Genomic DNA, 25,593 nt, shown 5'->3' with positions numbered 1-25,593 from the left:
CTCCAGCCGACTCCCTGGGACACACATGGAACAGGTCGCAGTGGCCGCACCTGTCACTTGATTTAAGTCACTGTGAGGCTGTGAGGCCCTGGGATTCACTAGGCCCCAGACATGAGAGAAGCACACGGGGGGCCACCAGGAGCACCCCCGATGCTGGGGACGCGGCCTCCCCGCTGCCCCCGACAGGGCCTTCTGAGCGGCCGCCCACAGCGCCCGGGGCCAAGCGGAGCAGGAGAGGGCGGGGGGTTGGCTGAGAGGTGGCCTGGGACTCGCTGAGAACACATTCCTCATGGGGGTGACCAGCCTCGGATTCCCGCTCGAGAGGAGCCCGATAAGCAGACAGGCCCGGCAGGAGGTGCGCCCCGTCCCATGGCCCAGGGAGCCTTTTATGGCCTGCCACCCCGGGACGCGCGTCCTACCCGGCGGAGGAGGCCCACGGAGGGGCTGGAGGACGGGCCGGCCCGGGCCGCGCCGGGGTTCCCCAGGGAGCCGCCTGGCCAGTAGCTGCCACCCTCAGGGGCCGCCCTCCTGGCCCAGTCTGCTCCCGGCGAGGCCGCTGCTGGGAAAGTGCTAGAAATAGACATATTTCCCAGTAAGTGCCGGGCCCTGCAGATGCTTCGGTCTCAGCAGGTGGGTCCCCGGAGACGGGGTCGGCGCAGGGGGGCCAGCCGGCCAGGCTCAGGCCGAACTCGAGAGCCAGCCTCGCTGGGGGCAGAGTGGGCAGACGGAGGCCAAGGTCACGTCCTTGTCCCCCCACACCTCCTCATCCCGTCCCCTGGAGGAGCCGAGGGTCAGGCCATCGCCCGCAGGCCGTGGCAGTGGGGCTGGCCTCACTGGGTGCGCCAGCCGGTGGGGCAGTGTTGGCCTCATGAACTGCGGGGGGAGTGGGCAGAAAGACGGTGCCTAGGGGTCCCGAGTCTGGCCTCATCCCTGTGCCAACTTCCCGTGCCACCCTGCCTGACCCCTCCCTTCTCTAGGACTTGGGGGAGAATGGTGAGGACCCCGGGTTTCCAGGCATGACCGGGACAATCGGTGCCCAGGACCCCCCTTGGCCATCACCGCCTGGCCCTCGGGGAGGGGGTCCCATCACTGGTCAGTCTCCAGGGGGCCACCTCCCACACTGGACCGGACCCTCGGCACTGAGCATAGCTGATGGGGTGAGGGTAACCGCCCTCGGGAGCCCCGGGGGGCCCCACTAGTCCTGCCCAGCCCAGGGCCACCAGGTGTCCTGGCTCCTCCCCCCTGATGTGCTGTCCCTCCGTTTCTGAGGGAAAAAAAGAGAAAAAAGAGGGAGGGAGGGAAGCCCCCTTCTCCTGGGCAGCGGTCAGGGGCCCACAGGAAGGGCTGAGCCCGGGCCCAGGGGAAGGCCGAGCGGCGTGGCTCCCCCTCCCCCCTCTCCTGACAACCTGGCGCTATCGCCCAGGCCCCTGTTCACAGCCGCGGCCCGGGCTGCGGGTGGGTCTGGCTGTCACGGTGGGTGTGAGACGCGAAGGGAAAACAGCGGAGGACGCTGGTATGCGTGGACACGAAGAGAAAATATTCATTTCCTTTTTCGCTTGTGAATCAGATGCGCTATTTAAAGCAAGTCCCTCTCGCTGGCCTGGGGCTGAGTTATTACCCCTTAAGGAAGTAAAGGAGCGTCCGGGAGGTATTCTTAGTCATTCTCGCTCCTTTTTCTAAATTCCTGATGTACCCGCGGCGGCCGGGCCCGAGATAGCGCGCGTTTCAGGGCATTCTTGGGCTAAAAATGTCTGGACCTGATGTCACGGTGCCCGGGAGGGCGGGCGGGCGGGGGCGGCGACACGGTCCCCTCACTGCGCCTGGAGAGGCTCCGGAGAGGGAGGTCGCCGAGGGGCCGATCTGATTCCTGCTGGCCGGGCCGGGACAGGCCCCGGGCGCACGCTGTCCGGGCGCCGTGTGCGCCGTGGGAACGCTCAGGGCGGCCATGCGGACCTGGCAGGTCCTGCAGGTGTGTGTTGCCTCCTAAAGGCGCTCAGATAATGATCATGAGAAAAACAAGAAGCAAAGTCCCTGCCGTGTTTCGAGGCCTCAAATAAAACCCAGCGACACAGGCCGAGCAGAGCAGCATCGGGCACGCCCCCACCAGGCGGGGAGTCACCTCGAGGACGATCTGGGGGTCCCGTCCAGTGCGGGGAGGGTTTTGGGGAGTCCTCGGTGTGGGTCCTGGTGCTTCCGAGACAAAAACCAGTCCAGGTTCAGGGCAGAGAGCACCAGGCCGTAGCTCATGTGGCCATCAGACCCATAGGAAGCCCCAGAATCGGGTCTTTATCCTTTAAATCGCGCTACTCTGTCCCTCAGCACCCAGCCCTGTCCCCCAGCACCCAGTCCTGTCCCCCAGCACCCGGCCCTGTCCCCCAGCACCCAGTCCTGTCCCCCAGCACCCGGCCCTGTCCCCCAGCACCCGGTCCTGTCCCCCAGCACCCGGCCCTGTTCCCCAGCACCCAGCCCTGTCCCCCAGCACCTGGCCCTGTCCCCCAGCACCCAGCCCTAGGCGGCGCCCTCCGGAAGCCTCCGCGTGCCCGCCGCCAGCTGCCGTTCAATGCCCCGCGCAGGTGCGGGAGGGCAGGCGACCCTCCCTCTTTCTCTCTAGATCTGCAGTCCGGCCCCGACTGCCCATGGAACTTTCTGGATGCTCTCACAAGCACGACGCCCAGGTGAGCTCTAAACCAGGACAGTCCTGGGCCTACGGGGCTGCTGGCGGAGCCTCTCTCCGGCCCAGGCACCTGTCATTCTGACGCTCCCGGCGATCCAACAGGCAGGTCAGGTCAGGCCCCGGATCTAGGCCTCAGCCATCAGGGCCAGACACCCCGGGCAAGTCCCAGGAACCGTCCTGGCCCTCCTGTGCCAACCTCACAGCTTCCTTTGCAAACTCGGACGGAAGAGGAGGGGGGCAGGGGAGATGCTGATGCAGGAAGGGGGGAGACTGAGGTGGAGGGGAAGCCTCAGGCTGCGGCCTTGGGGGTGCTTGTGACCCCGCAAGCCCGCCAGCCTGCGAGGCCCCAGGGTGCGGAGGCTGGCCGCACCAGGAACTCCGGGTGGCCCTGCCCCTCCCCCACAGGGTGACTCAGCCGCTGGGACCTGAGAACTCCATCGGGGTCCCCTCGGAAGCTCCGTCCTAGAGAGTCAGAAGCCGAACCCCCCGTGTCCTCCTCCTGCCACTTTCCACCCAAAACAGGCCCCCAGCTTCTCCCCGTTGTGAGATGCTTGGCCTGGCCAGGAGCACCCCCGCCGTGTTCCTCAGGGTGCGTGGGGGTGGGCGGAGCTCCGACTGCTCCTCCCGAGCCCAGGCCTCTCTCCAGGCCCGTGTCCCGGACAGGAACTTGGCCTGAAGTCCCAGGAGTGTCCCGGAACCGGGAGTGCAGCCTGCGGAGCTTTCTCCTGTGGCGTCCCCTGCCCTGGCCTCACAGCCCCAGGCCCAGGGGTGCAGGGTGGGCCTGCTCCTCCCTATCACCTCCCATCGGCCCCAGGACCCTGGGGGAGCCGGCCGGGGGGGTCACGTGGTTGGAGCGCGGGATCATCGAGCAGCCCCAGGCCTCGGGGCTCTGTCCCCCTTGACCTTGGAGCCTCCCACAGGCCTGGCCCAGACGCAGCCTGTTTGCTGGCTGAACAGCAAACACGAGTGTTAATACTCAGGAGCTAAGGCCTCGGGGTGAGGAGATGCACGGAGTGAGTGGCTCGGAGGATGGAGGCCCCCCTTCACGCTGACATGTCCGCCGGCCCCTTAAGCGGAGGCAGAGGTGCTGAGGCACCAGTCACAGCCCAGGCCCGGCGACGCTCTCGGCACCAGCCACCGCCGGCCTCGCTTTCTGGGGAGATAGGCACCCAACCAAGAGACAAGCCGGGCACAGGCAGGAGTGGGGTGGACTCACCCCTGTGGGCTCCCCGGGGCCGGGCATAGCACTCCCCACCCACCAGGCCCCACAGCAGGGGGGGTGCGGGGGGGGGGGCACAGCTGCAGGGCCCGGTCCCGGGCAGGTGGCCGAGGAGCCCGCGGCCACAGCCCTCCCTCTGGGCTGTCACTCACAGCCATCTCTTAATTAGCAAAGTAAACAGCACGATGATAAATGTCATCATTTACTCAACAGATGATCAAATCATTGTTTCTCAGACCCCAGGGCAATGAAATGCAATCAGGGGGTGATTTATTCGGGCAGGGTGCGTGGCGGCCACAGCGGCAGGCAGGCAGCCCATGGGGGGGGGGGCAGTGTTCAGGCGTCACCCTGGCACGGGGACAGGCTACCTCTCTTTGATGGAGCCCAGGGCCATCTCCACTCACCCCAACTCCCATCTGTCCCCACGGACGTGCCTGGCCAGGCCGGGTGCGGGGCAGATACACCTGACCTGGCAGGAATCACCCGGCCGGCGTGGCTCAGTGGTTGAGCATCGACTATGAACCAGGTCAGGGTTCGATTCCCGGTCAGGGCACATGCCCGGGTCGTGGGCTCCATCCCCAGTGTGGGCCGTGCAGGAGGCAGCCAATCCATGATTCTCTCTCATCATGAATGTCCCTCTCTCTCTCTCTCTCTCTCTCTCTCTCCCTCTCTCCCTCTCCCTTCCTCTCTGAAATCAATAAAAATATATTTTTTAAAAGGACAGGAATCTCCAGGTGTCCTCCGAGCACCCAGGAGACGGGGGGTCTACAACACATGTGGGAGGAGGGGTTCACCTGCCCGGCCGAACCCCTCGTTCCCATTTTGCTGAAGAAAAACTCCTGCATGAAACCTTGACCCTGAAGGTTGTAGGTCACCCATGTCGGGGCCAGCAGGGGAGAGACGCGTGTCCTGCCGGAGTGTGAGGGACCCCGGGGCCGGGCGTGGCCAGACCGCATGTCAGCCACACGAAGACGAAAGGAAAGGGCCCTTGGACTCGATCCCAATGGAACGTCCAGGAAAACGATGTTATTCTCAGGGTTGAAGGAAAACTGTTTCCAGGGCGCCCCACAACGAGGGGAAGTGCAATCCATTTGACCTTGGCTTTCACCCAGGCCTGGGTGACACTTTCCCTGTCTGTGGGGGGACCCCTCCATGTGCCCGACTGCCAGGCCCAGCGGACAGGGAATCCCCCTGCCAGCGTGGACCCTGCGCCCCGGGAGCCCACGCCGACACAGGACCCTCCTCGGGTGTCTTTTGTCCTCTTTGCTAAGGTGTCCCCACCTCTTCTCTCTCAGTAAACGAACAGCATGTAGACGGTGGTCAAATCAGACCACCCTGACTTACAAAACAACGACCAGCTTGAGGCTGAGCAGCTGCACAGACACTATCGGGGACTGTGGTAGGATCGTGGCCTCCGGGCGCTGTCCCGGGGACCTGCTCCGAGGTCCTGGGCCCGCCCGGCCTCACCTGCTCAGCTGCCTCTCACGCGCTAACCGCTGTCTAATTAGCTTTTTTTCTGTTTTTTTAATCCTCACCCGAGGATATTTTTCCATTGATTTTTCGAGAGAGTGGAAGAGAGAGGGAAAGACGGACAGAAACAGTGATATGAGAGAAACACATCGATTGGTTGCCTCCTGCATGAGCCCCAATGGGGGAGGAGCCTGCAACCGATATGTGTCCTTGACAGGAATCGAACCCAGGACCCTTCAGTCCGCAGGCCGATGCTCTATCCACTGAGCCACAGCCGGTAGGGCGTGTCCAGTTATCTTCCCATCGCACTGTCTGCGGAGCCGGGCTCCCCGTGGGCCCAGGGAGAGCGTCTTGCGGGAGGACGGAGTGGACAGGCCCTGGGTCAGGCCACTGGATTTACACTGGGGGCGTGGGGACTCCCAGAAAGATCCAGACTGTGGAGTCGGCTTTTCCGCTCGGATCTGGGGCCTCCCGGTGCCCACCCGGTGCGACCAGGGACCACTCCTCTGCCGCTGGGAAGGGGCGCCTGAGAGTCGCCGCTCTCCCGAGCCGCCCGTCCTACTCGGAAGGCGGGAGAACCAAGGGAGACGGCAATGACACGGTGAGGGAGCCACGGAAAACCCACGGGGCTGCTGATGGCGGCTTCCTGCCCCCAAGGCCCACACGGCGGCCTTGAGCTAGAAGGTAGCCTTGGCCTCCTGGTCGGTTTCAGGGGAAAGTGGGGCCGCCCTGAGTTTTGGGGACACCTGCCCGCCCCCCCGTCCCTCGGTTCCGGGGAGGCGGTGTCTTCCGCAGGCTCCCAAATGCAACAGGGACGCAAACAGCTGCCGGCGCGCTCGCTGGAGCCACGAAGCCCCAAGACGGATCCCGAGCAGGTAGTCGGTGCCCAGCTCGCAACAGCCAGACGAGCCCGCACCCGCGCCCGCGCCCTGAGCGCCCTGAGTGCCCGGGGGCGTGGGCAGGGCGAACACTCCCCGAGCTGCTGGCATGAAAGGCAGCTGGCGGGTCACGACCGGACAAGCCCACTGCCGAGGCGGGAGGCGCCGCGGGGACAGCGTTCCCTCACGTTCGCCGAGAATAAATACTATCGCAAAGTCAACAGCCCGGACCGATAACAGGGCGGCCGGACCAGGCCGGGCACCCAGCAAGCAGCCTCGACATGGCCGTTTCCTTAAAAAAGAGCAAACAGGAGCCTGTGGCAGAGCCGAGCGAACAAATCTCCTCCAGGTCGCCAACGCGCTGCCTGTGCGGTGCGTGCTCACCGCAGCGGCCAAAGCCACCTGCTCACAGGTAGCCCAGGCCCCCCTGCCATGTCCCCCAGCACCTTCATCACTCTCCCCGCAGCCCGGCGGGACGGGGGACAGGCAGGGCCTGCCAAATGCCACTCGCAGCCCAAACCACACGCCTGTCCCTGTCGGAGCTGCTGCCCTGGCTCCAAGGGGACGTACCAGGAGCCACAAAAGAGCACAGGGGTGGGCGCAGGGGAGGTGCCCGGGGGGCGGGGCTCCGGGAGCCTCCAGTGAGCTGGGAAGAGGGCGCGTGAGCAACACCATCTCTGGGGAGAGGCTGGGGTGTGATGGGCCAGGTTAGAAGCCGCAAAGCCTCATGGGAGGGCGGGGGAGGGGGAGGGCCACTTGGTCCCACCTTCCGGAGAGGCTCCCCGACCCTCACTGCCCGGACCCAGCCATGGTGCCCTCCTGCCAGACCTGACCCGGCCCAAGAGCCTGGCGGCACCCGCGTTTCCCCAGCAGGGTCCCCGCCGACTCCGCTCCGAAGGCTGCCGACCCGTGAGACCAGCGAAGCCCCAGATGGGGCCCAGGGCCCTTGGTGGCCGGAGCAGGGCACCCCCAAGGGAGGGACGCCTTCAGGGGCATCAGCAGCCTCACCTGGTGCCTCCACCCTCCTGCCCACTGGGGTTCAGGACCATCGAGGCGGACCTCGGCTTTTGGGCTAAGCTGCCGACTCCCCTCCGGCAGGATGAGTGTGCACCCCACTAATATGAGAAGCGGGGGTTCCTCTCAGGGAGCCAGGGGGCGGGGGCGGGGGCGGGGGCCGAGTGTGGATGTGCACAGGACAGCGCGGCTGCGGGCGCGTCCTGGGAGCGGCCCCATGTGCAGGAGGCTCCCCGGAGTGGAGATGGTCCCGGGACACCCCATTCCTCTCCACGCCCCACAGCTCGCAGCCTTAGCACCTCAGACCAGACAGGCAGCTCGGGCGGTTTAAGACATGAGCTCATTAAAGACACATTTCCGGGCTGGGGCGGGCGGCCGGTGGGGCTGCCGGTCCGGGGGCCTCGATGCTTTGGGAGTCGCGTCATGCGAGCTGCGGGATAAAATAGGCCTGGGAACCATGGCCGTCGGACGCTCCCCGCCGCCCTCCCACCGGCCCGCGCTCGGGGCTTATAAATAGATGGAGCCCGAGATAAACGCCGCGATCCATCACACTCACCTCCCAGCCGAAGTCCTCCCTCAGCGCGGCCCGGGGCGCCGCCAGGCAGGGGCCCACGCGCTCCCCGACCTCCAGCCGCTTCTTGGCCCAGATGCCCAGGCCGGCGCCCGGGATGGAGGACTCTCGCAGCTCGAAGTCGGGGGGGATGGGGATGTCGTCGGGGATGTAGACGGGGGCCTCGTACGGCGAGCCCTCCTTGGGGGTGAAGTCCTCGCTGGTGGGGAAGGGGGACGCTGGCCCCATGGGGATGGGGGACATGATGCTGTCCTCGGTCTCATCCTCCGCACTCTCGCCCGCCAGCAGGTCCGGGTCCGGCTCGTACATACTATTTACAACGTCACCGTCACCTGAGGGAAACAGCACAGCGTCAGGCCGGGCGGCACCCCCTCCCAGGGCGCGAGGCTCGGGACCCCCCGGGACCGGGACGGATAGGAACCCCGGGCACCCAGGCACCCCCTGCCCAGGACACGTCGCCTCTGCCCCTCCCGACCCAGCAGCCCGCACCCCCATGAACGGCACTAGGATGTCCGCCCCCCGCCCCCCAGGCTCCCTCCGGAACCAGCGTTTCCCACGCCTCCCGTGGCCACGTGTGGGAGAGCGGGGACAGGAGCGCCCACAGGCCACAAGCTTGGGGACAGTGGGGGACGCTGTCACACCGGCCCCCAGCCTGGGGCTGGTGGTGCACCCACGTCCCAGAGCCACCCAGTGTGTCTGCAGCCTGAATGGAGGCGGCCCGAGTTCCCGGGAGGATTCAGGATTTGGGCTCCTGCGGCCTGTACCCCACACCTGGGCCTCTCTGGGCAGCTGGTGGGCAGCGGCCCCGGTTCCTGACCGGCTCCTGGCAGGTGAGGGCGGCAGCTGACGGCACCGCCTGGGACCCGCGGGCTGAGGCCCAGGGCCGAGCCGAGGGCGGGAGGGTCCTCTCTGCGGGGCTCCTCCTGAGACGCTCGGTGCCAGGACAGTGCCCCTGGCATAGCCCAGCCCCGAGGGGGCGGTAACACTCGGGCTGGGGAGCGAGCAGGCGCCGGGGGGTGGGGGGCGCAGCACAGCCCGGAGAGGCTCACACAGGCATCACCCCCAAGAGCTGAAAAGACAGGTGAGCGTTCACAGCGCACTCGTTACCCACAACCCACCGGGCGGGCACACCTGGGGCCCATCAGCGGGTGAGCTGAGGAGCGGCCCGTCCACAGGTGAACCCTCAGCCAGGAGGAGGGCCCGCTGCTGCCTCGCTGAGCGAGAAGCAGACCCAAAAGGCCACGCACGCAGCGCAGGGCTCCCTTTCTGTGGGATTCCCAGAACCCGCGGGCCCCCCGCGACGGCGTGTGCAGGCGTGGGGTGTCCTCCGGGGAAGGAACGCCTGGGATGGACGGAGGTGCTGGTGGCACTACCTTGTGAATACGCTGTCACTGAACCGTTCACTCAAAATGGCCAGTCTCGATGGGATGTGAACTTCACATCATGAGGTCTTAAAAGTCAGAGGACGTGGGGGGGGCGGGAGGGAGGGGCGGAGGAGCAGCGAGGACACCCGCCCGGCCCGAGCTGCTGACCTCTGCCCACATGCTCCCACCCGAGCCCCGCCCTCTGCAAACCTGTGAAGGTGACCCGGCCGCTGTGGTCACCTTGGCCCTCGGCCCTCCCTGCTCCCTGCCTGCCGTGGCCGGCGAGGCCGAGGTCTCCATGGCGACGGGACTTCTAAGTACAAGAAAAGTGACTCCGGCCTCTCGCGCCAGGAGCAGGCAGATCTGGTGCAGGACAAACAAGAGGTTTTCTTTGCGGAGAAAGAGTCTCAAGGAGAAAGCGTCGCGAGGGGTCACCTAGTAGCTTAGCGCCTTCTCGGAGGTGACGGTTCCGGCCGCCATTGGCTGGCGGGGTCCCCTCCAGCGACCAGCAGCGAGCCCCCCGGCCCTGAGCACCCCAGTGACTTAGGTTTGAAAGGCACCCCCTCCCCCTTCCCTACCCCTCGTGGAGGCAGGTTGCAAGGGGGCAATTAAGGTGCCACTTCGTTCCTGGGAACCACAGAGTTCACCCCGGGCCCCACGCAAGTCCCCACTCCTGGGGGGGGGGCGGGGCCTGCGCTCCAGACAAGGAGGGACCAGCGAGGCTGCACGCGGGCCCCCTGCACTGTGTCCCCCACACGCAGGTGTATCTCAGGGCTCTTTTTTTGGCGGAGGTGTTATTTTCTGTTTTTAAAAAATATTTTTTTATTGATTTCAGGGAGGAAGGGAGAGGGAGAGGGAGAGGGAAACGTCAATAATGAGAGAGACTCATGGATCTGCTCCCTCCTGCACGCCCCACACTGGGGATCGAGCCCGCAACCCGGGCCTGTGCCCCGACCGGAATCGAACCGTGACCTCCTGGTTCATAGGCCGACGCTCACCCGCTGAGCCAGCTGGCCGGGCCCTTTACAGCTTCGGTGTGAATTCTACTTCCCCAAACACCTCGCCTGCTGGAGGGTAACCGCGCTTAAAAGCGTGTTGAACCTGCCGGCCACACAGACAGGAGCGCGGGGGCCGGGGGCGTGTTTCCTGCTGATTGAAGGTGGCTGCGCAGGCCTCCGCCCCCGCGGGCACGGGGTTAAGTGCTGCCTGAGGCACCAGGAAAACCAGTCTCCGCCCTCCCTCACCCCTCAGAGCTGGCCAGTGGCCTGATTACTCTGCAGAAGCATCTGGAGAAAATGAGGTGTCAGAGCCGCCCCCGGGTCCGGAGGAAGCAGAGAGCCGCTCAGAGACGCCAGAGGCGCAGGCCAGGCCGAGGGCTAACGGTCCCTCTCCCCGGGTCCTCGACCCGAGGCCGGATCCAGAGGCCATCCTTCCTCAGCCCTGCGCTCCGGCCAGGGACACAGTGGTGGCCGCCTGGGCAGACCCGTCTGCCCTCTGCCTTCTGCCCTCTGCCCTGGGCTGGACGTGCATCCCCCTGGACCGGCCACCCTGGCTCCTGACGCTGGCCCGTGTCCAGTGGCTCCCTCTCCAAGGCCGGGACACAGAGCCAGGAACACGAGCGTTTTATGACGTGGGAACAGCTGGGCGGTGTGTGTTAGCTACTGCTCGGGCCCTCGCTCCTTTACTGGGTTTTGCGGTAGTTTCAGGAGAGGGATTCGGGCCTGAGCCCATCGTTCCTCAAAGTTCTTTGGGGAGACCTGCCAGGATATAAAAGCAGGGAGGGGGCGGGGGGGGGGGCGTATGGCTGCTGTGTGTGTGAGTGTGCGGGTGCCTGTGAGTCTGTGAGGAGCGTGAGGGGAGCCGATGGGTCCAGCCAGCCCCCTGCCTCCCTGGGGTGGGAGGTGTGGCTGAACTCTGCCTGGGACCCCGAGAAGAAGGGAGGGGAAAGCCCGCCTGTGGTGGATATGGACCCACAGGACACAGAGCTGAATGCGCCTGGCGCAGGTTACAGCCCCAGGCCAGACGGAGGATATTGTATCAACATCCTCCATAGCGTCCTTGTCCATTGTACCCTTGTCAGCACCGGGAGGAGCCGGGAGCTCTGCAAACCCTTAGCATCGGAAACCGGGCAAAGGGCACAGGGTCTCGCCCTCTCGCAGGCCTACGGCTGCGTGCGAGCCTGCAATGGCTTCAGTTACAGTTCGGATGAAAGAGGACCTGCTTGAAAAGCCAGGTCCGTGTTGCTCAGCTCTGAGTAGCCGGAGAACATTACTTACTCTCGCCGTCCCCGAGACCCCGCCCCTTGGCCCGGTCTCCCCCCGCCCCCACCCCTCCCCCCATCCCAATCCTTCGGGCAGAAACCACCTCGGGACCATCACCCGTCACCTTCTTCAACACCCTCAAGGACGGTGGTGCCAGGCAGGGCTGGAATGGCAGAGCCACCAAGGTGCCCTGTGCCGAGCCAGGGAATGAGCCCCCCCAAATCTCACCTTCTCCCCTATCTCTACAACCCATCTGATGATCATCTCAGGGTCAAAGGTCAAAAGCAAGTCGACCTCTGCTGATCCTTGGTGGGGGGACACTACTATTCCCTCAAATGGGGGAGAACAGGTCAGAGGCCATGGTGATCCCCCCATGAGTGACCTTCTAGAAACAGCCTGTGGGCCCGTGGGGGCCCCCGGCCCCGGTTTGCTGGAGGAGCTGGCGCGGTGAGGCTGGTTCGCAGCGAACTCCACCCAGGCCCTGTGAGGTCAGCCACCGCCCACCGCGCCGTCGCCCACTCCCCGTGGAGGGATGCGCAGCCCTGCCCGCTGAGCACGACGCCGGCCACATCCGCCCTGTGGCCGCTGCTCCAGGCTGCCGCCGGGGCCCACCCTGCACGCTGCACCGGCCCATGGGCTCACGGAGCACCGAGGAGAAACCGTCCCTGCCCCCACGGAACCGGCTCTGAAAGTCCAGCCGCTTCCTCAGACCAGAGCTGCCGACACCGCCTCCCACGCTCCTCACTTGTGTCGTCAGTGACACCGACGCGGCCAGGCCGAGCTGACATCTCCCTGTGAACTGGGACCAGCACGGCCTCCCTAGGCCGTGACGGCGACACCATGGGTGGGGGTGATGCACAGGCCGGGACTCAGCTGGCTCCCCACAGCCTGGCTAGTCAGGGCCACGCCAGCTCAGTCAGGCCCCTCTGGAAACTTCTAAAGCAGTGGTTCTCAACCTTCCTAATGCCGCGACCCTTTAATACAGTTCCTCATGTTGTGGTGACCCCCAATTTCATTGTTACAAATTGAACATAATTAAAGCATAGTGATTAATCACAAAAACAATATGTAATTATATATATGTTTTCCGATGGTCTTAGACCCTGTGGGGTCGCGACCCACAAGTTGAGAACCTCTGGTCTAAAGCAACCCCCTTCCTGAGGCGGAGCAGCGGCCAGGAACTCTCCCTGGGCATTCTCACCCGGTGGCCTCTGAACCCGGTGGCCTCTGAGAATGAATGCAGCCCCTCTCAAAAGGGTGCTGGTTCCTTGTGGAGACCGGCCCGCTCCGCAAAGCTGCATCCTCGGGTCCCACAGCGCAGGATACAGGACACGTGGGGCACAGGACGCGCGGGGCACAGGACGCGCGGGGCACAGGACGCGCGGGGCACAGGACGCACGGGGCACAGGACGCACGGGACACAGGACCGCGGGGCACAGGACGCTAGGGGCACAGGACGCACGGGGCACAGGACACACGGGGCACAGGACACACGGGACACAGGACACACGGGACACAGGACGCGCGGGGCACAGGACGCACGGGGCACAGGACGCACGGGGCACAGGACGCGCGGGGCACAGGACACACGGGGCACAGGACACACGGGACACAGGACGCGCGGGGCACAGGACACGCGGGGCACAGGACGCGCGGGGCACAGGACACACGGGGCACAGGACACACGGGACACAGGACGCGCGGGGCACAGGACGCGCGGGGCACAGGACACACGGGGCACAGGACGCGCGGGGCACAGGACACGCGGGACACAGGACACACGGGGCACAGGACACACGGGACACAGGACGCGCGGGGCACAGGACACGTGGGGCACAGGACGCGCGGGGCACAGGACGCACGGGGCACAGGACGCGCGGGGCACAGGACACACGGGGCACAGGACGCACGGGGCACAGGACGCGCGGGGCACAGGACGCACGGGGCACAGGACGCACGGGGCACAGGACGCGCGGGGCACAGGACGCACAGGTTGAGGCCGAGCGGACTCCTCTCCAGTCGAAGGGGTCAGACGGACACCACGTGGCCCTGGGCTGAACGTCCCCATGGAGCGGCCTGGGTATGAGGAACCAGGTGCGCAGAGGGGACGGTGCCTGTCTGAGCTGCCTGTGGAGACAGACCGCAGGGCATGGCGTCCAGCTGTGGGTCAGGCCGAGGAGCTCCGCCCCCAGAGGCGGCCCTGAGCCCTGGGCCCCAGATGCCCCTGTGCCCAGGGCAGGGCGTGCCCAGCGGGCTGCGCTGGTCAGTGTCAGGAGCCAGGGACCAGCTGTGTCGGATGTTTGGGGGACGGTTTGCCCCTCCAGCTCAGGGGTGCTCAGCGTGGGGTCCCCAGACCCATGGCATCCGTGTGCCCTGGCACTAGGAGACCCACTCCGCCGGCAGCTGCAGGCAAGCGGGCTGTGCCCACCCGCACCCTCGGCCTGTGGCAGCTGCGGCTGCAGCTCCGAGTGGGGGGTGCACAGCCTGCATCAGAAATGCTGTTCGCAACAGGGGCAAACGTGAAGGGAACCAACCTCTTAAAACGGCCACAGGTCACCCTGGTGGGGGGACACTACTATTCCCTCAAATGGGGGAGAACAGGTCAGAGGCCACAGGGGAACATACGGGTTCGGGGGCAGGGGGCCGCTCCATCCACCCCGACCCCCTCCATCCACCCCGACCCTCTCCATCCACTCCGACCCCCTCCATCCACCCCGACCCCCTCCCTCCACCCACCCCCCACCCCCTCCATCCACCCCCACCCCCTCCATCCACCCCGACCCCCTCCATCCACCCCCACCCCCTCCATCCACCCCCACCCCCTCCATCTACCCCCACCCCCTCCATCCACCCCCACCCCCTCCACCCACCCAGACCCTCTCCATCCACCTCGACCCGCCACAAGGACCAGAGTCGACCACGCCCAGCAACCCCATCCGGTTGCCAAGGGAAACGGGCCTCAGTGTATTTCCCACCAGAGCCTTTAAAGGACAATTCTTGGGTCAGGAAGCTCCGGCCGAGCTCACAGTTCCGGTCCACCCCACAGAAGGCACCTGGCCCAGCGGCGAGCAGAGGTTCCCACGGAGGTTCCAGGGACTTCCGCGGAGCGGCGTTATGGCCCCCAGCCCTTTGCAGACTGGCCCCCAGAGGTGTCACTCAAGACCCCCTGAGCCGCCTGCTGTATTACAGGGTTTCTGTGGGTGAGGGGGACCCCAGCACCCCCCTTCCCTAGCATGGCTCCCAGGGAGAGGACCCTCATGACATCCGGGAAACAGCAGGTTCTATGTCCAGTGGAGCCACGTGGCCAGCCCTCACCCATCTGTTTGCAGCCGAAACCTCCTCCTGAGGCCGCCAGACGCAGCGGCCCACGGGCTCTGGGAGGGCCCCACCCAGGCTCTGTGGGCGCCGGGCCTGACGTCCCCATCACATCAACCAGCAGCAAGGCCTCAGGCCACGCCCTCTCCCAGGGAGACAGGCCTCCCCGGCCAACTCCAGGTTTTAATGCCGAGGGTCAAGCTAAATGCCACCAGGCCCGTGGAAAGCAGTATTTGAAGGTACCACTCAGGTCAGGTCAGTGTATGAAAGGGATGTGGTGGCAGAGGTGAGGTGAGGTGAGAACAGACAATTGCTGCGACTGTGGGAAGCGAAGTCCCAGGGTGTCCACGGCCGTTCAATTCCAGAACCTGTGACTATGAAGGCGACTGTGTAACAATGGGTAGGCCTGGTCAGAATGCCACTTCCCCTCTGTGCTGGGGCTCCAACCATCAGCACCGAGTCAGCTTGTCCACTGAGGGCTCAAGTTATGGATGAATGGAAGGATGGATGGTGGATGGATGGATGCATGGATGATGGGTGGATGGATGGATGGATGGAGGGATGGATGAATGGATGGTAGGTGGATGGATGGAAGGTGGGTGGATGGATGGATGTTGGGTAGATGGATGGATGGATGGATGATGGATGGATGGATGGATGGTAGGTGGATGGATGGATGGATGTTGGGTAGATGGATGGATGGATGGTGGATGGATGGATGGATGGATGGTAGGTGGATGGATGGATGGATGTTGGGTAGATGGATGGATGGATGGTGGATGGATGGATGGATGGATGGTGGATGGACGGATGGATGGATGGATGGAAGGTGGGTGGATGGATGGATGGATGGATGGTGGATGGATGGATGGATGGAAGGTGGATGGATGGATGGGTGGATGGTGGGTGGATGGATGATGAATGAATATTTGGATGGATGGATGGACGGATGGATGGATGGAGATGGTGGGTGGATGTGTGGGCGGAAGGACGGAAAAAGTTAAAGGCAGAAACTCTCACTTCCCATTCTTGACTTCCCTTCCCTGAGGGTAATCCCCTTTCCCTCGTACCCCCTGGACTCTGGTTGATCTGGGGGGACACTGGGCTTGCTTGGCCCAGTCCCCATCTCGGGAAGGAGCCTGTTTCTCAGCTGCTCCTTCGGAGCTGCCTCCCTTCAGCCATGGAGTGGCCTGCCTGGCCCGCACTCCAGGGGTGCAGTGGGCGCGGCAGCAATTCTGGGGTTCAGCTGAAGACCCCGGCCCTCTGAGCTGGTGGCACTTCGCTTCCCCACCTTCTGACTATTCTTTTATCTTTGGAACCACACGGCGAGGAGTACTGGGTACTGGGCCCCGCAGAGACCCCCACACGGCCCCCCTGCCCCCGAGCCCGTATGTCCCCCTGAGTTGTGACTATCAGGGGACCATCTTGCCTGCGGCTCAGGGAGGGGGACAGGGTAGAGAGCAGCACGCAGTCAAGCTGGGCCCACGGAGGCCACTGGATAAGCAGTGACGTCAGATTATTTCTAACGGATTTCCATGCTGCTGCGTTCCTGCCGAGGGCAGCCAGGCAAGGGGGAGCCCCGTCCCTGATGGAGGGGTTCTTGGGGCTGCACCAGCGTCCTGCAGACCCACCTCCCAAACCACTTGTTAGAAAGGGAGCTGGGAATCGGCGGCTCCGTGTTGCCATTGTTTCGTTTTCAATCGCCCGCGGCAAACGTGGAGCCTCTCCCAGCCCGGACCTGCCAGAGAGACAAGCACAGAGGGTCCCTGCTCCAGGACCAGCCCAAAGAGGCGCCCACGGTGGTGGGGACCCGCCGCCCGCCCGCCCGCCCGCCGGAGCTGCCAGGGCTGCGCCGCCCCAGGCCGCACTCATTGCCATTCGCCCCACACGCAGCCTCGAGCTTCAGAGCCCTCGGCCGAGCGCGGTTATTAACACGGCAGATGAATAGCTCTGAGAACAGACATTCCTGCAGACGTGCTAAATGCTAATAATAATCAATCGCCGTTTAGAATCCCAGCCCACGCCCGGGACGTGGCCCGCAGGGACCGGAGGCGCAGAGCCCAGCTGCCCGGCCCACGGCGCTGAATGTCCCCGGGGGTGGGGGTGGGGGCTGGGGAGGCGCAGGGCTGGCCCCTGTCTCGCTAGCGGCCTGGCCCAGCCTCTCCCGCCAGGGTCCAGGTGTGCGGGCCTCCCCCACACAGAGGGAGCCCCTCCTTCCCCAACCCTGACAAGACGCACCGTCTCCTGCACAGGCGGTGGCCTGTCCCCGGCACGGAGCCGGCAGGAAAGACTCGGGCATGAGGAAGTGAGGCCAGAACCACCTGCAGCCAGTCCAGGGCCCAGAGCGGGCAGTGCGGGTCCTTCTGGCCCTGGGCCAGGTGCTCTACTGGCCGACTGGCCCCCAGGATGGCCGTGTGGGCTGAGCTGTGTCCCCCACACATGTTTTGCCCGAACCCTGGGTCTGTGATGTGACCCGAGTTGGAGACAGGGTGGTCGTCGAGGTTAGGTGGGTCACTGGGGTGGACTTTAATTCAACACGACTGTCCTCACAGGAAGAGGAGACAGAGGCACAGGGGGCGACACGGCCACGGGGTGACGGAGGCCACAGGGAATAAATGTTTGACACCCCCAGTGTATGGTACTTTGTTACAGCCGCCCAGGACAGACCCAGAGAGCCGGGCGGGAGGGCCCTGGCCCCCCAGGGGTGCAGCCGGGGGGTCCTCACCGCTCACAGCCCCCTCCGGAAGCTCCCCACCTGCCCCCTCGGTTCTTAGTCTGCTCATAGCATCTGGAAGCAGGTCACCAGTGTACCCATTTCACAGACGCAGAAACTGATGCACAAACGGATGAAGGTTCCGGATGAGCCCTCTGCTGGGAGTGAAGCCTGAGCAGCAGCCCCTCAGAGCCTGGGACACTGGAACCCTGGGAATGAGTCGCCCGCTGCTCGGCCACGGCCAAGCTCAGCCACTCAAGGTCAGATACACTTCCCGACAGACCGGCAGGGGCCTGGGGCAGGTTTCACAGGCCACCACATCCCAGGGGCCCCCTGCCCTCCCCGGCTCCCGCCTGCAGCTGGGCCCAGCTGCCAAGGGGCTGCCGGCAGAGACCGCCCCAGAGCTCGCTGCCCCCACTCGCCCTCCCCGGCCCGGTCCCCGTCCAGTGGGGCTGACAGGGCCGGGGGCTGTGACCGGCAGCCCAGACCACCTGGCCCCCCCTTAAAGCGGCGCATTATTCTAAGACGGTTATTTATCGCCGTGCTCGGGGGACGCGTTCCTATTTCAGGCCCGTCCCATTTCCTCGTGCTTCCATCGCCCGGGGCGCGCGATGCCGCTGCAGTTTTGATCAAGGCTTGTTCCTGGTGAAAAGCCTCTTTGTTTCGGAGATGGGATTGGCCTTTCCCCCTCCTTATTCCTCGGTTAATACACCACTTCCCCGAGCCCCGGGGGCAGCGCGGTGGCCGCCGATTGCTCAAATCTCACTGTTTTTCTTCTAAATCACGGCCGAACCTCCCCCCCCCCACACACACACCCTTTCCCCGTCCGTGATGCACGCTGTGTGCGCTGTGGCCGAGCGGGGTGTCCTCGGGCCCCTCCACCTCCTCCTCTGCAGATGCACCAGAGGGGCCGCCCCCACCCTCCACCCGCCCCCACCCCCAATGTTAGAGGATGCTGCTCCAGGCACCAGTCCATCACCTCGCATCAATCCAGCAGCTCACAATTTTTTAAAAAATTGGAGGTGCCCAGCTGGCATGGCTCAGGGGTTGAGCATCGTCCTAGGAACCAGGAGGTCAGGGTTCGATTCCCGGTCAGGGCACAGGCCCGGGTTGCGGGCTCCATCCCCAGTGTGGGGCGTGTAGGAGGCAGCCGACCCATGATTCTCTCTCATCATGGATGTTTCTGTCTCTCTCTCCCTCTGCCTTCCCCTCTGAAATAAAAATAAGATAAAAATCATAAAGAAAATGGTGGTAAATGCACCGTCTTCACCACGGTCCGTGCAGCTCCGCGGCCTTAAACGCAGTCACACTGTCACACAGCTGTCACCACCCTCGTCTCGAGAACTTTCCATCTTCCTGAGCTGGACCGCTATCTCCACTGACCACGCCCCCCACCCCGCCCCCGCCCCCCATCTGCTCTGACGCGTGGGTCTGACTCCTCCGGGCGGCATCCCGGCGCCCGTCCCGCCGCGTCCGCTTCATTCCAACCGCACGTCCTCAGCGCCACCCACGTGGGAGCAGGTGTCAGCGCCCTTCCTCTGGGGGCTGAGTGGTGCTCCACCCCCTGATGCCGCACAGTCCCCGCCCCCCCCACCCCCCCTGCCTGGACACTGGGCTGTGGGCTGTTCCCACCTCTTGCTGTGGAGACGGCTGTTCTGAACGTGGGGGTGCAGGTGTCTGGCTGAGCCCACAGTGTGCTTTGAGCATCACCGAAACCCACCGACGGGGTCTCCCAGGCTGCTGCACCGAGTGAAACCAGGCCGCGTCCTCGGGCGGGTCCTCACCAGCTCACTCACTGACTCTCAGGCTCTACAGGCCCAGCGGGCTCTCCTTCCGGTTCCCACACAGACACTCTCTGGACCCCAGCCCCCCCTCCCACCATGTAAAAACGGGGTGTATCCCACCTGGGACAGTTGGGAGGTTCAGGGCCACAGGCCCCTGCATGTGGGACCCTGTGCCTGGCACTGCCATGGCAGGACCGCCAGGCGCCCCCACACCGCGGGCCAGCAGCGCTCCTGCCCCATCCCCATTAAGCACCCCGGCACCCACGTGCCCAGTGCACCCCGGGAACGAGGAGGACCCTGTCCCTCTGGAGATGAGCGCCTAGCAGACGGGGCGGAGGCCCTGCAGGAGCCCCAGGGACGGGCGCGGGCTCCAGGGCTGGGCACAGCCCTGAGCGGCTGGGTTTTCTGAGGCCCCGTTGTCTATGCGGGGCGGCGGGCGGCTTTGCTGGTGCCGGGCCTCAGGGGAGGAAGGGAGGGGGACCCAGAGGGATGCGGCTCACATAGGCCAGGGGCACAGCCACTCAGCATGTGGCCGGCTGGGTGTGGGGAAGGGACCCTGACACCCACAAACACCCTGTTTCTGCAAACCCAGAGGCTTGAGTGGGGTGCAGAGGGAGGGGTCGAGGTGCGACCGTCACCTGCCCCGACAGCCATGCCTGTTGCTATGGGCCACCCGGGACACAGAGAGTTTGGGGGACGAGGCTGAGGCCCCAGGGAGGCTGGGCAGGGCGGCCCCAGGAGCCGCCCCACCTGGGGGCACAGTGTCGGGGACAAAAGGGCGGGGCTGGCTCCCCGCCGGCTCCCCATGCCCTCTGGGCGGCACGTGGAGGAGGATCGGGTTAACGCCCAGGACCACCAACTACTTACACAGCGTGTATCTCTGTAGCCCCCACACCTGGGGCCGGCGGCTGCCGTTCCAGGCCGAGCGAGTCACACAGTTAACAAATATGGCCCCAAAATAGAAGTCTCAGGAGGAAGAAAGCAGACCATGTGCCCTCACCACCGGGAAGGCTGGGCTCCCGGGGCCTGGGGCTGGGCTCCGGGCGAATGGCGAGAGGAGAAAGGCCCCGGGAACCCAGGGCCTGGGGTGGGAGGTGGAGCCTTGGACCTCCGGCTGTGCGGCCGCTGGGCGCACGGAGCAGGCTTTGGGCTCCGAGATGCTGGCTTCGCGGAATGACAACTGGATGTTGGCACCGGGGGCGGCAGAGGGGGCGGCGTGGCCATTGCCTCGGGGCCTGGGGACGGGGCAGCTGGTGGTGAAGCAAGTCTGCTGCCCCCTTCCCTCTCCCTGGACGCCGGCTGGCCCCCTGCCCGGCCGTGGCCCTGGCCCCCAACCAAAGCGGGGGTGGGAGTGGCACAGCTGAGCCCTCTGCAGCCGGGATGGGGGCTCCGGTCGCCCAGGTGCCCGGGAAAGACCCTCCCGCTGCCGCCCAGGCACCTGCTCCCATGCCCCTGCTGTCCCCCTGCGTGTTGCCCAGACGATAGGCCTGCAGACAGGAGAGATGAGAGAAAACTGGGGCGCCCCCCCAATCCTCTGGGCCAGACACCCAGGGACAGCCTCACCTCACAGGGGCTGTCCACCCCCACCTCCGCGCAGCCCCCAGCTGCGGCCACAGCAGCCAACGCGCCCTGGCCCTCGGGCCATCTCTGCCCTAATAAAGACGTTTATAGTTTTAAGCATCAAATAAAGAGCTTGACTGGCCGGCCCCCTCCCTGCTCAGCCGCCGCAGCTCCATTTAGCAGGCCAGTGGCGAGAAAAGAGAGAAAGGGAGGAAAAAAATTCATTAATTTTTATTAACAGGGAGAGCCATTTGTTCCCTGTGACAATATTTGACTTGTCGAAATGATTTTCACCTCTGCCATGAGGTGGGCGCTCCTCACATACATCACCCGATTACTCGGAGCGGGCCGGCCGCAGTCATTAGGCAGTGAATTAACGACAATCCCCAGCGCTATTAATCACCCTGACAAAGGCGTTAGCTCGCGCTGACCCGAGCGCCGGCCCGGCCCGGCAGCCAGAGGGGAGGCCCGCGGCTGGGCTCCGAAGGCGCCAGGGGCTGGAGCGGCCGCCCGGCCTCCCCTTCCTGCCCCAATCCTGAGCCTTGGCCGGAGGGTGGGCGGTGGATGCCGGGCTCCCTGGCTTCCTCTTCGGCTGTTTTACTGCGACACTGTCCTCGGCGAGTTGGCGGCCAACACCCAGGGCCCACCAGGAGGTTCACACCAATACCGTCTTTATTCCCCAAGACACAACCCCAGGGGCGAGGCCCACTACTGCCCCATTTTATGGATCAGGAAACTGAGGCATGAAGACGCCAGCATCTGCGGCAGGTCATGATCTGGGGAGGGGCAGTGCCGGGGCCGAACAAGCTGCCAGGCTGTGCCGCGGTGCTGACTCCATGCCCGCGCTGACCCCGCGCCAATGTCTCCCACCCTGACCCCCAGAACGCGGCTGGGTGTCGGGTCAGTCACGGTCGCGGGTTTCCTTTGGCTCCTGATCCGCTTCACAACAATACAGTTGGCCCCTGAACAACATGGTTTGAGCTGCAAGGGTCCACTTACAGGTAGAGATTTTTAATAAATCGACTGGGCCAGTGGTCGGCAAACTCATTAGTCAACAGAGCCAAATATCAACAGTACGATTGAAATTTCTTTTGAGAGGCAAATTTTTTAAACTTAAACTATATAGGTAGGTACATTGTTATTAACTTAATTAGGGTACTCCTAAGCTGGCCTTTGCTAAAAACGTCCTCAATCTGATTGAGGTACGTTCACTGAGGTCGACCCCTTCCAACTCTCCCATCCACACTCAACTCGCGCATGAATCATGCGTGCCTCCCCCGCGCTGCGTATCCCGTGGCCCGACTGACCGACACCCCCCACTTCTTCTAACGTCACTTCTTCAAAATAGACTCGCACAGGCTGAAAACCGACTTCTGCGCATGGGCCACGAAGTTTCAATCGCACTGCACGTGCGTGCCCGCACGTGGTATTTTGTGGAAGAGCCACACTCAAGGGCCCAGAGCTGCATGTGGCTCGAGAGCCGTGGTTTGCCAACCACTGGACCGGGCGATTTCCTCACCACCCGACTCGGCCACGCCGTTTACGCCAAGCCCGCGAGTAGATCCGAGCATCTTCTCCTGCGAGCTTCCCATCCGTGGCGCCCGGTGTGGGTGACGCTGCGACACCCACAGGGCTGTGCGTCTGAGACGACGCTGACGAGGTGCCCACCGGCCGCTCGTCTGTGAACAGACTCCGCGAACCTGCGGCGTCGTTACTGCAAATGCGTTTTCTCTTGCGGCTTCTAATGCGGTTTCCGGAATAACGCGGTCTCTTCTCCACTGGCTTTATTGTCAGAAGGTAACAAAGGCTCATGCCCAGGGTGTGCTGGCCGCTGTCCTTGTCGCCGGTAAGGCTTCCGGCCCCCAGGAGGCTGTCAGGGGGTTCAGTTTTGGGGGAGACGAAAGTTCTACACGGACTTCCGGTTTCACAGGCTCGGCACCCCTGGCCCCACCTGGTTCAAGGGTCAGCTGTACTTTCCCATCAAGTGTGTGCGGCCGAGTGAGGCTGAAGGCGGGTCTTAGAACTCGGGCTTTCTCGGAGTTGACTTCCTCCTGGGTCCTGGGGTCACATGGGTTTTGCTGGTAAAAATCAGCAGAAAATTCTGTCCTGACGAGATGTCCTTGCTCAGCGTCAGGGATCCTGGGGCCCGGAGAGGAACATGTCCAAAGGAAGGGCCCGAGCAGGTGGGGCCGGAGCCCCGTCCGCCGGACACAGCGACTGGTGCCGGGGTTCCCTTCCGACCAGGACAGATGGCCTCTGGGCCTGCAGATCCAGGGGCAGCGGCCTCGCCTTCCCCGACCTGGTCCTGTTCCAGGTCCGAGATCCCAAGAGGCCGCCGCTGGGCGGGGAGGTGGGCCACACCGGGCTCTGGGCTGCTGGACGCCAGGCCGGCCCACGGAGCTTCTCGGAGCCACGTCCTTCCTGGGAGGCGTGGCAGGGCCCCTCTTCCGGGCCTGGCGGGATGGTGGAGGGCTGTCCCCAGACCTGACCCGGGCGGCAGGGGCCCCTCCCCCCTCGTTCCCTGACACCACGCCAACCATTTTGTGCACGTGAATCCAATTAATCATCTTTACATTTTAAGCCAATTTCCCCCATTAGCCTGGTCGTTGGACGTGTACCTCCGCCTGGTCCAGACCGAGTTTGAGAGAAGGGTGGGGGAGGACTCCTCGTGGTTATGCCTCAGCACGCTCCCTCGTTCTCCTCATTAGACCAAGTCACACGCCCCCACGACCTCCCGACCTGTTCCTCTCCTCACGGCTGCTGCGAGTCGGAAATCACCGAATAACCGCGCACTCACGCGTGGGTTCCAGTGGCAGACGGGGCTACGGGGGCGCAGAGGCGGGGTCCAGGCCTCCCTCCGTCAGGCTCAGCGCTGCTGATTGGCCGGCCGGCTGTGGACGGGGCGTCTTCAGTCCACGCGCATCAAGGGGGCTGGAGGCTTCCCTGCAGGATGGGGGCTGGGCTCTCCTGAGCCTCCCTCCTCCGCTTCCCCCGTTTCAGCCTCAGCCCAGCACCTCCTAGGGTTCGGCTGGAGGCGGTCTCGTGGGGGCGGTCTCGCCTGGTGCAGCCCTGGGAGCCCCTCGGAGGTGGGGCCCGGGAGGGGCGTGGAGGCCAGTGTTGAACCGCGTTCCACCACGTCCTGCTGTGTGTACTTGGGCAAGTGCCTGCGGTCTGAGCCCCGCGGCGGCTGCTTCTTAGGGCCGCGTGAGGATGACGTGAGCGAACACCACGCACACACTCAGCACCCACACCAGTCGGCCGATGGTCCCACTTCACAGATGCTCCCGGTCACTGTGGCCTGGGGCACCTCCAGGTCTGTCCCCCGCCCGAGGGCCGGCAGGGGCTCTGGTCAGGGCCCGGCCATGAGCAGGGCCTCCGGTTCCTGGCGAAACGCAGGGGCGCTCACCCCCAGGCGCGGTCTCTTTCACGGCAAAGGCCCCGGGCCACTGGGGAACAGGCCCCAAGGCCGTCTCCCCGCGGAGGCCCCGTCTGGCCCGAGCCCAGCGGCTGGCGGGCGGCGGGCGCCTGGCAGCGCTTCTGAACCAGCCCCACCTGCTCAGGCGCCTCTTGTGGACACTCCTCCACGGGTCCGAGCTGGTCCTCAGGCCAGGCCTGCGCCGCGCCCCAGGGCCCGGGTCCCCCTCTCCTCCTGGGAACCCTCACAGGGAGCTCCAGGGCGCCCCCCAGCCCTCAGCCGGACTCGGCCCCTGGCGTGACCCCGCGGCCCCCTCCAAAGTCACCTCCGTGTACGTCTGCCCGGGAGCCGGCGCTCCTAGGAGCCCTCGCAGGGACCTCGTGATGCGCCCTCGTCAATTAGCTTTTCTCCGCGGGCGGGGCTGGGGACCGGGCGTGGAAATCCACCATTTCCTGGCAGTTAATGAATTTCAGGCCGACGGACGGACGGCAAGGTGAGGCTGCAGAGGGGCCTCAGGGCCAGACACAGGAAGGTGGGCTGCAGCCCCCGCCCCCGAAGCCCCTCTCCCAGGCACTTCTCAGCCTGCATTTTGCCAGCGTCAACTGCACATGTGCGATGTGGTCACAGGAAAAGAGGCCAGATCCCCATCCCCGACCCAGGTGACCCCATCCCCGACCAGGTGACCCCATCCCCGACCAGGTGACCCCATCCCCGACCCAGGTGACCCCATCCCTGAGCCCAAGGGGGGCCCCATCCCTGAGCCCAGGTGGGTATCACACCAAGAGGCTGCCTGCCTATGAGACAAGTCCCCCCCAGAAGAGCCGAGCAGAGGAGGGGCCCTGGAGGTTCCACCATGAACCCCAACGGGCTCCCCCATGAACCCCAACAGGCTCCACCACAGCTGAGCTTCCTCACAGACGGCCACCTGCGCAGAGGCACACGCTTCCCCCGGGGCCCCCCACACAACAGCCAATCGATGATTGAGGACTGATCAGGGTTGGAGGGAGGCCTGTGGGGGGCAGAGGCCCCTGCACTGCTGGGGAACAGGCCCAAGGTAGCGGGGGGGGGGGGGGAGAGGAGGCCCATTCGCCTCCTGAGGTGACCGATGTCCAGGGGTGCCCTGCCATCCCCCAAATGGCACCCCCACAGCTCCTGATGCAGGTCCTCAGCCCCGTCCCCCCCCCCAACACAGCCCCTCGGAATTGCTTCACGGAGTCCTCACGGCCAGGCCCGTGACCTCATTTCTCCTGCGGGTCACCTATGGCCGGGGCCCCGTTCGGGCCGCCCGCCTGCCACCAGCACTTAGGTGGCAATTCCTCACGCTCCAAACCCGTCCCTGCCCGGCTCGCGGCCGG

The 25,593-nt window shown here is 64.9% G+C and overlaps 1 protein-coding gene across 3 annotated transcripts in view; it reads right to left on the bottom strand.

The window, feature by feature from the left end:
* Window positions 1-25,593, bottom strand: part of PRDM16 (PR/SET domain 16) — a 275,982-nt gene that overhangs the window by 179,416 nt on the left and 70,973 nt on the right. For all 3 annotated transcript variants that reach the window (XM_070403930.1, XM_070403931.1, XM_070403932.1), the window contains exon 2: window positions 7,812-8,158. In XM_070403930.1, coding sequence (XP_070260031.1) covers window positions 7,812-8,158 — 347 coding nt within the window. The remainder of the gene's footprint in view (window positions 1-7,811; window positions 8,159-25,593) is intronic.

Source organism: Myotis yumanensis, unplaced genomic scaffold (genome assembly GCF_028538775.1).
Source record: "Myotis yumanensis isolate MYYU_CA2020_CCGP unplaced genomic scaffold, mMyoYum1.0.hap1 SCAF_2, whole genome shotgun sequence".
In the NCBI taxonomy this organism is placed as follows: domain Eukaryota; kingdom Metazoa; phylum Chordata; class Mammalia; order Chiroptera; family Vespertilionidae; genus Myotis; species Myotis yumanensis.
The sequence above is the reverse complement of the archived record's forward strand: the minus strand, read 5'-3'. Positions and strand labels throughout refer to the sequence as shown.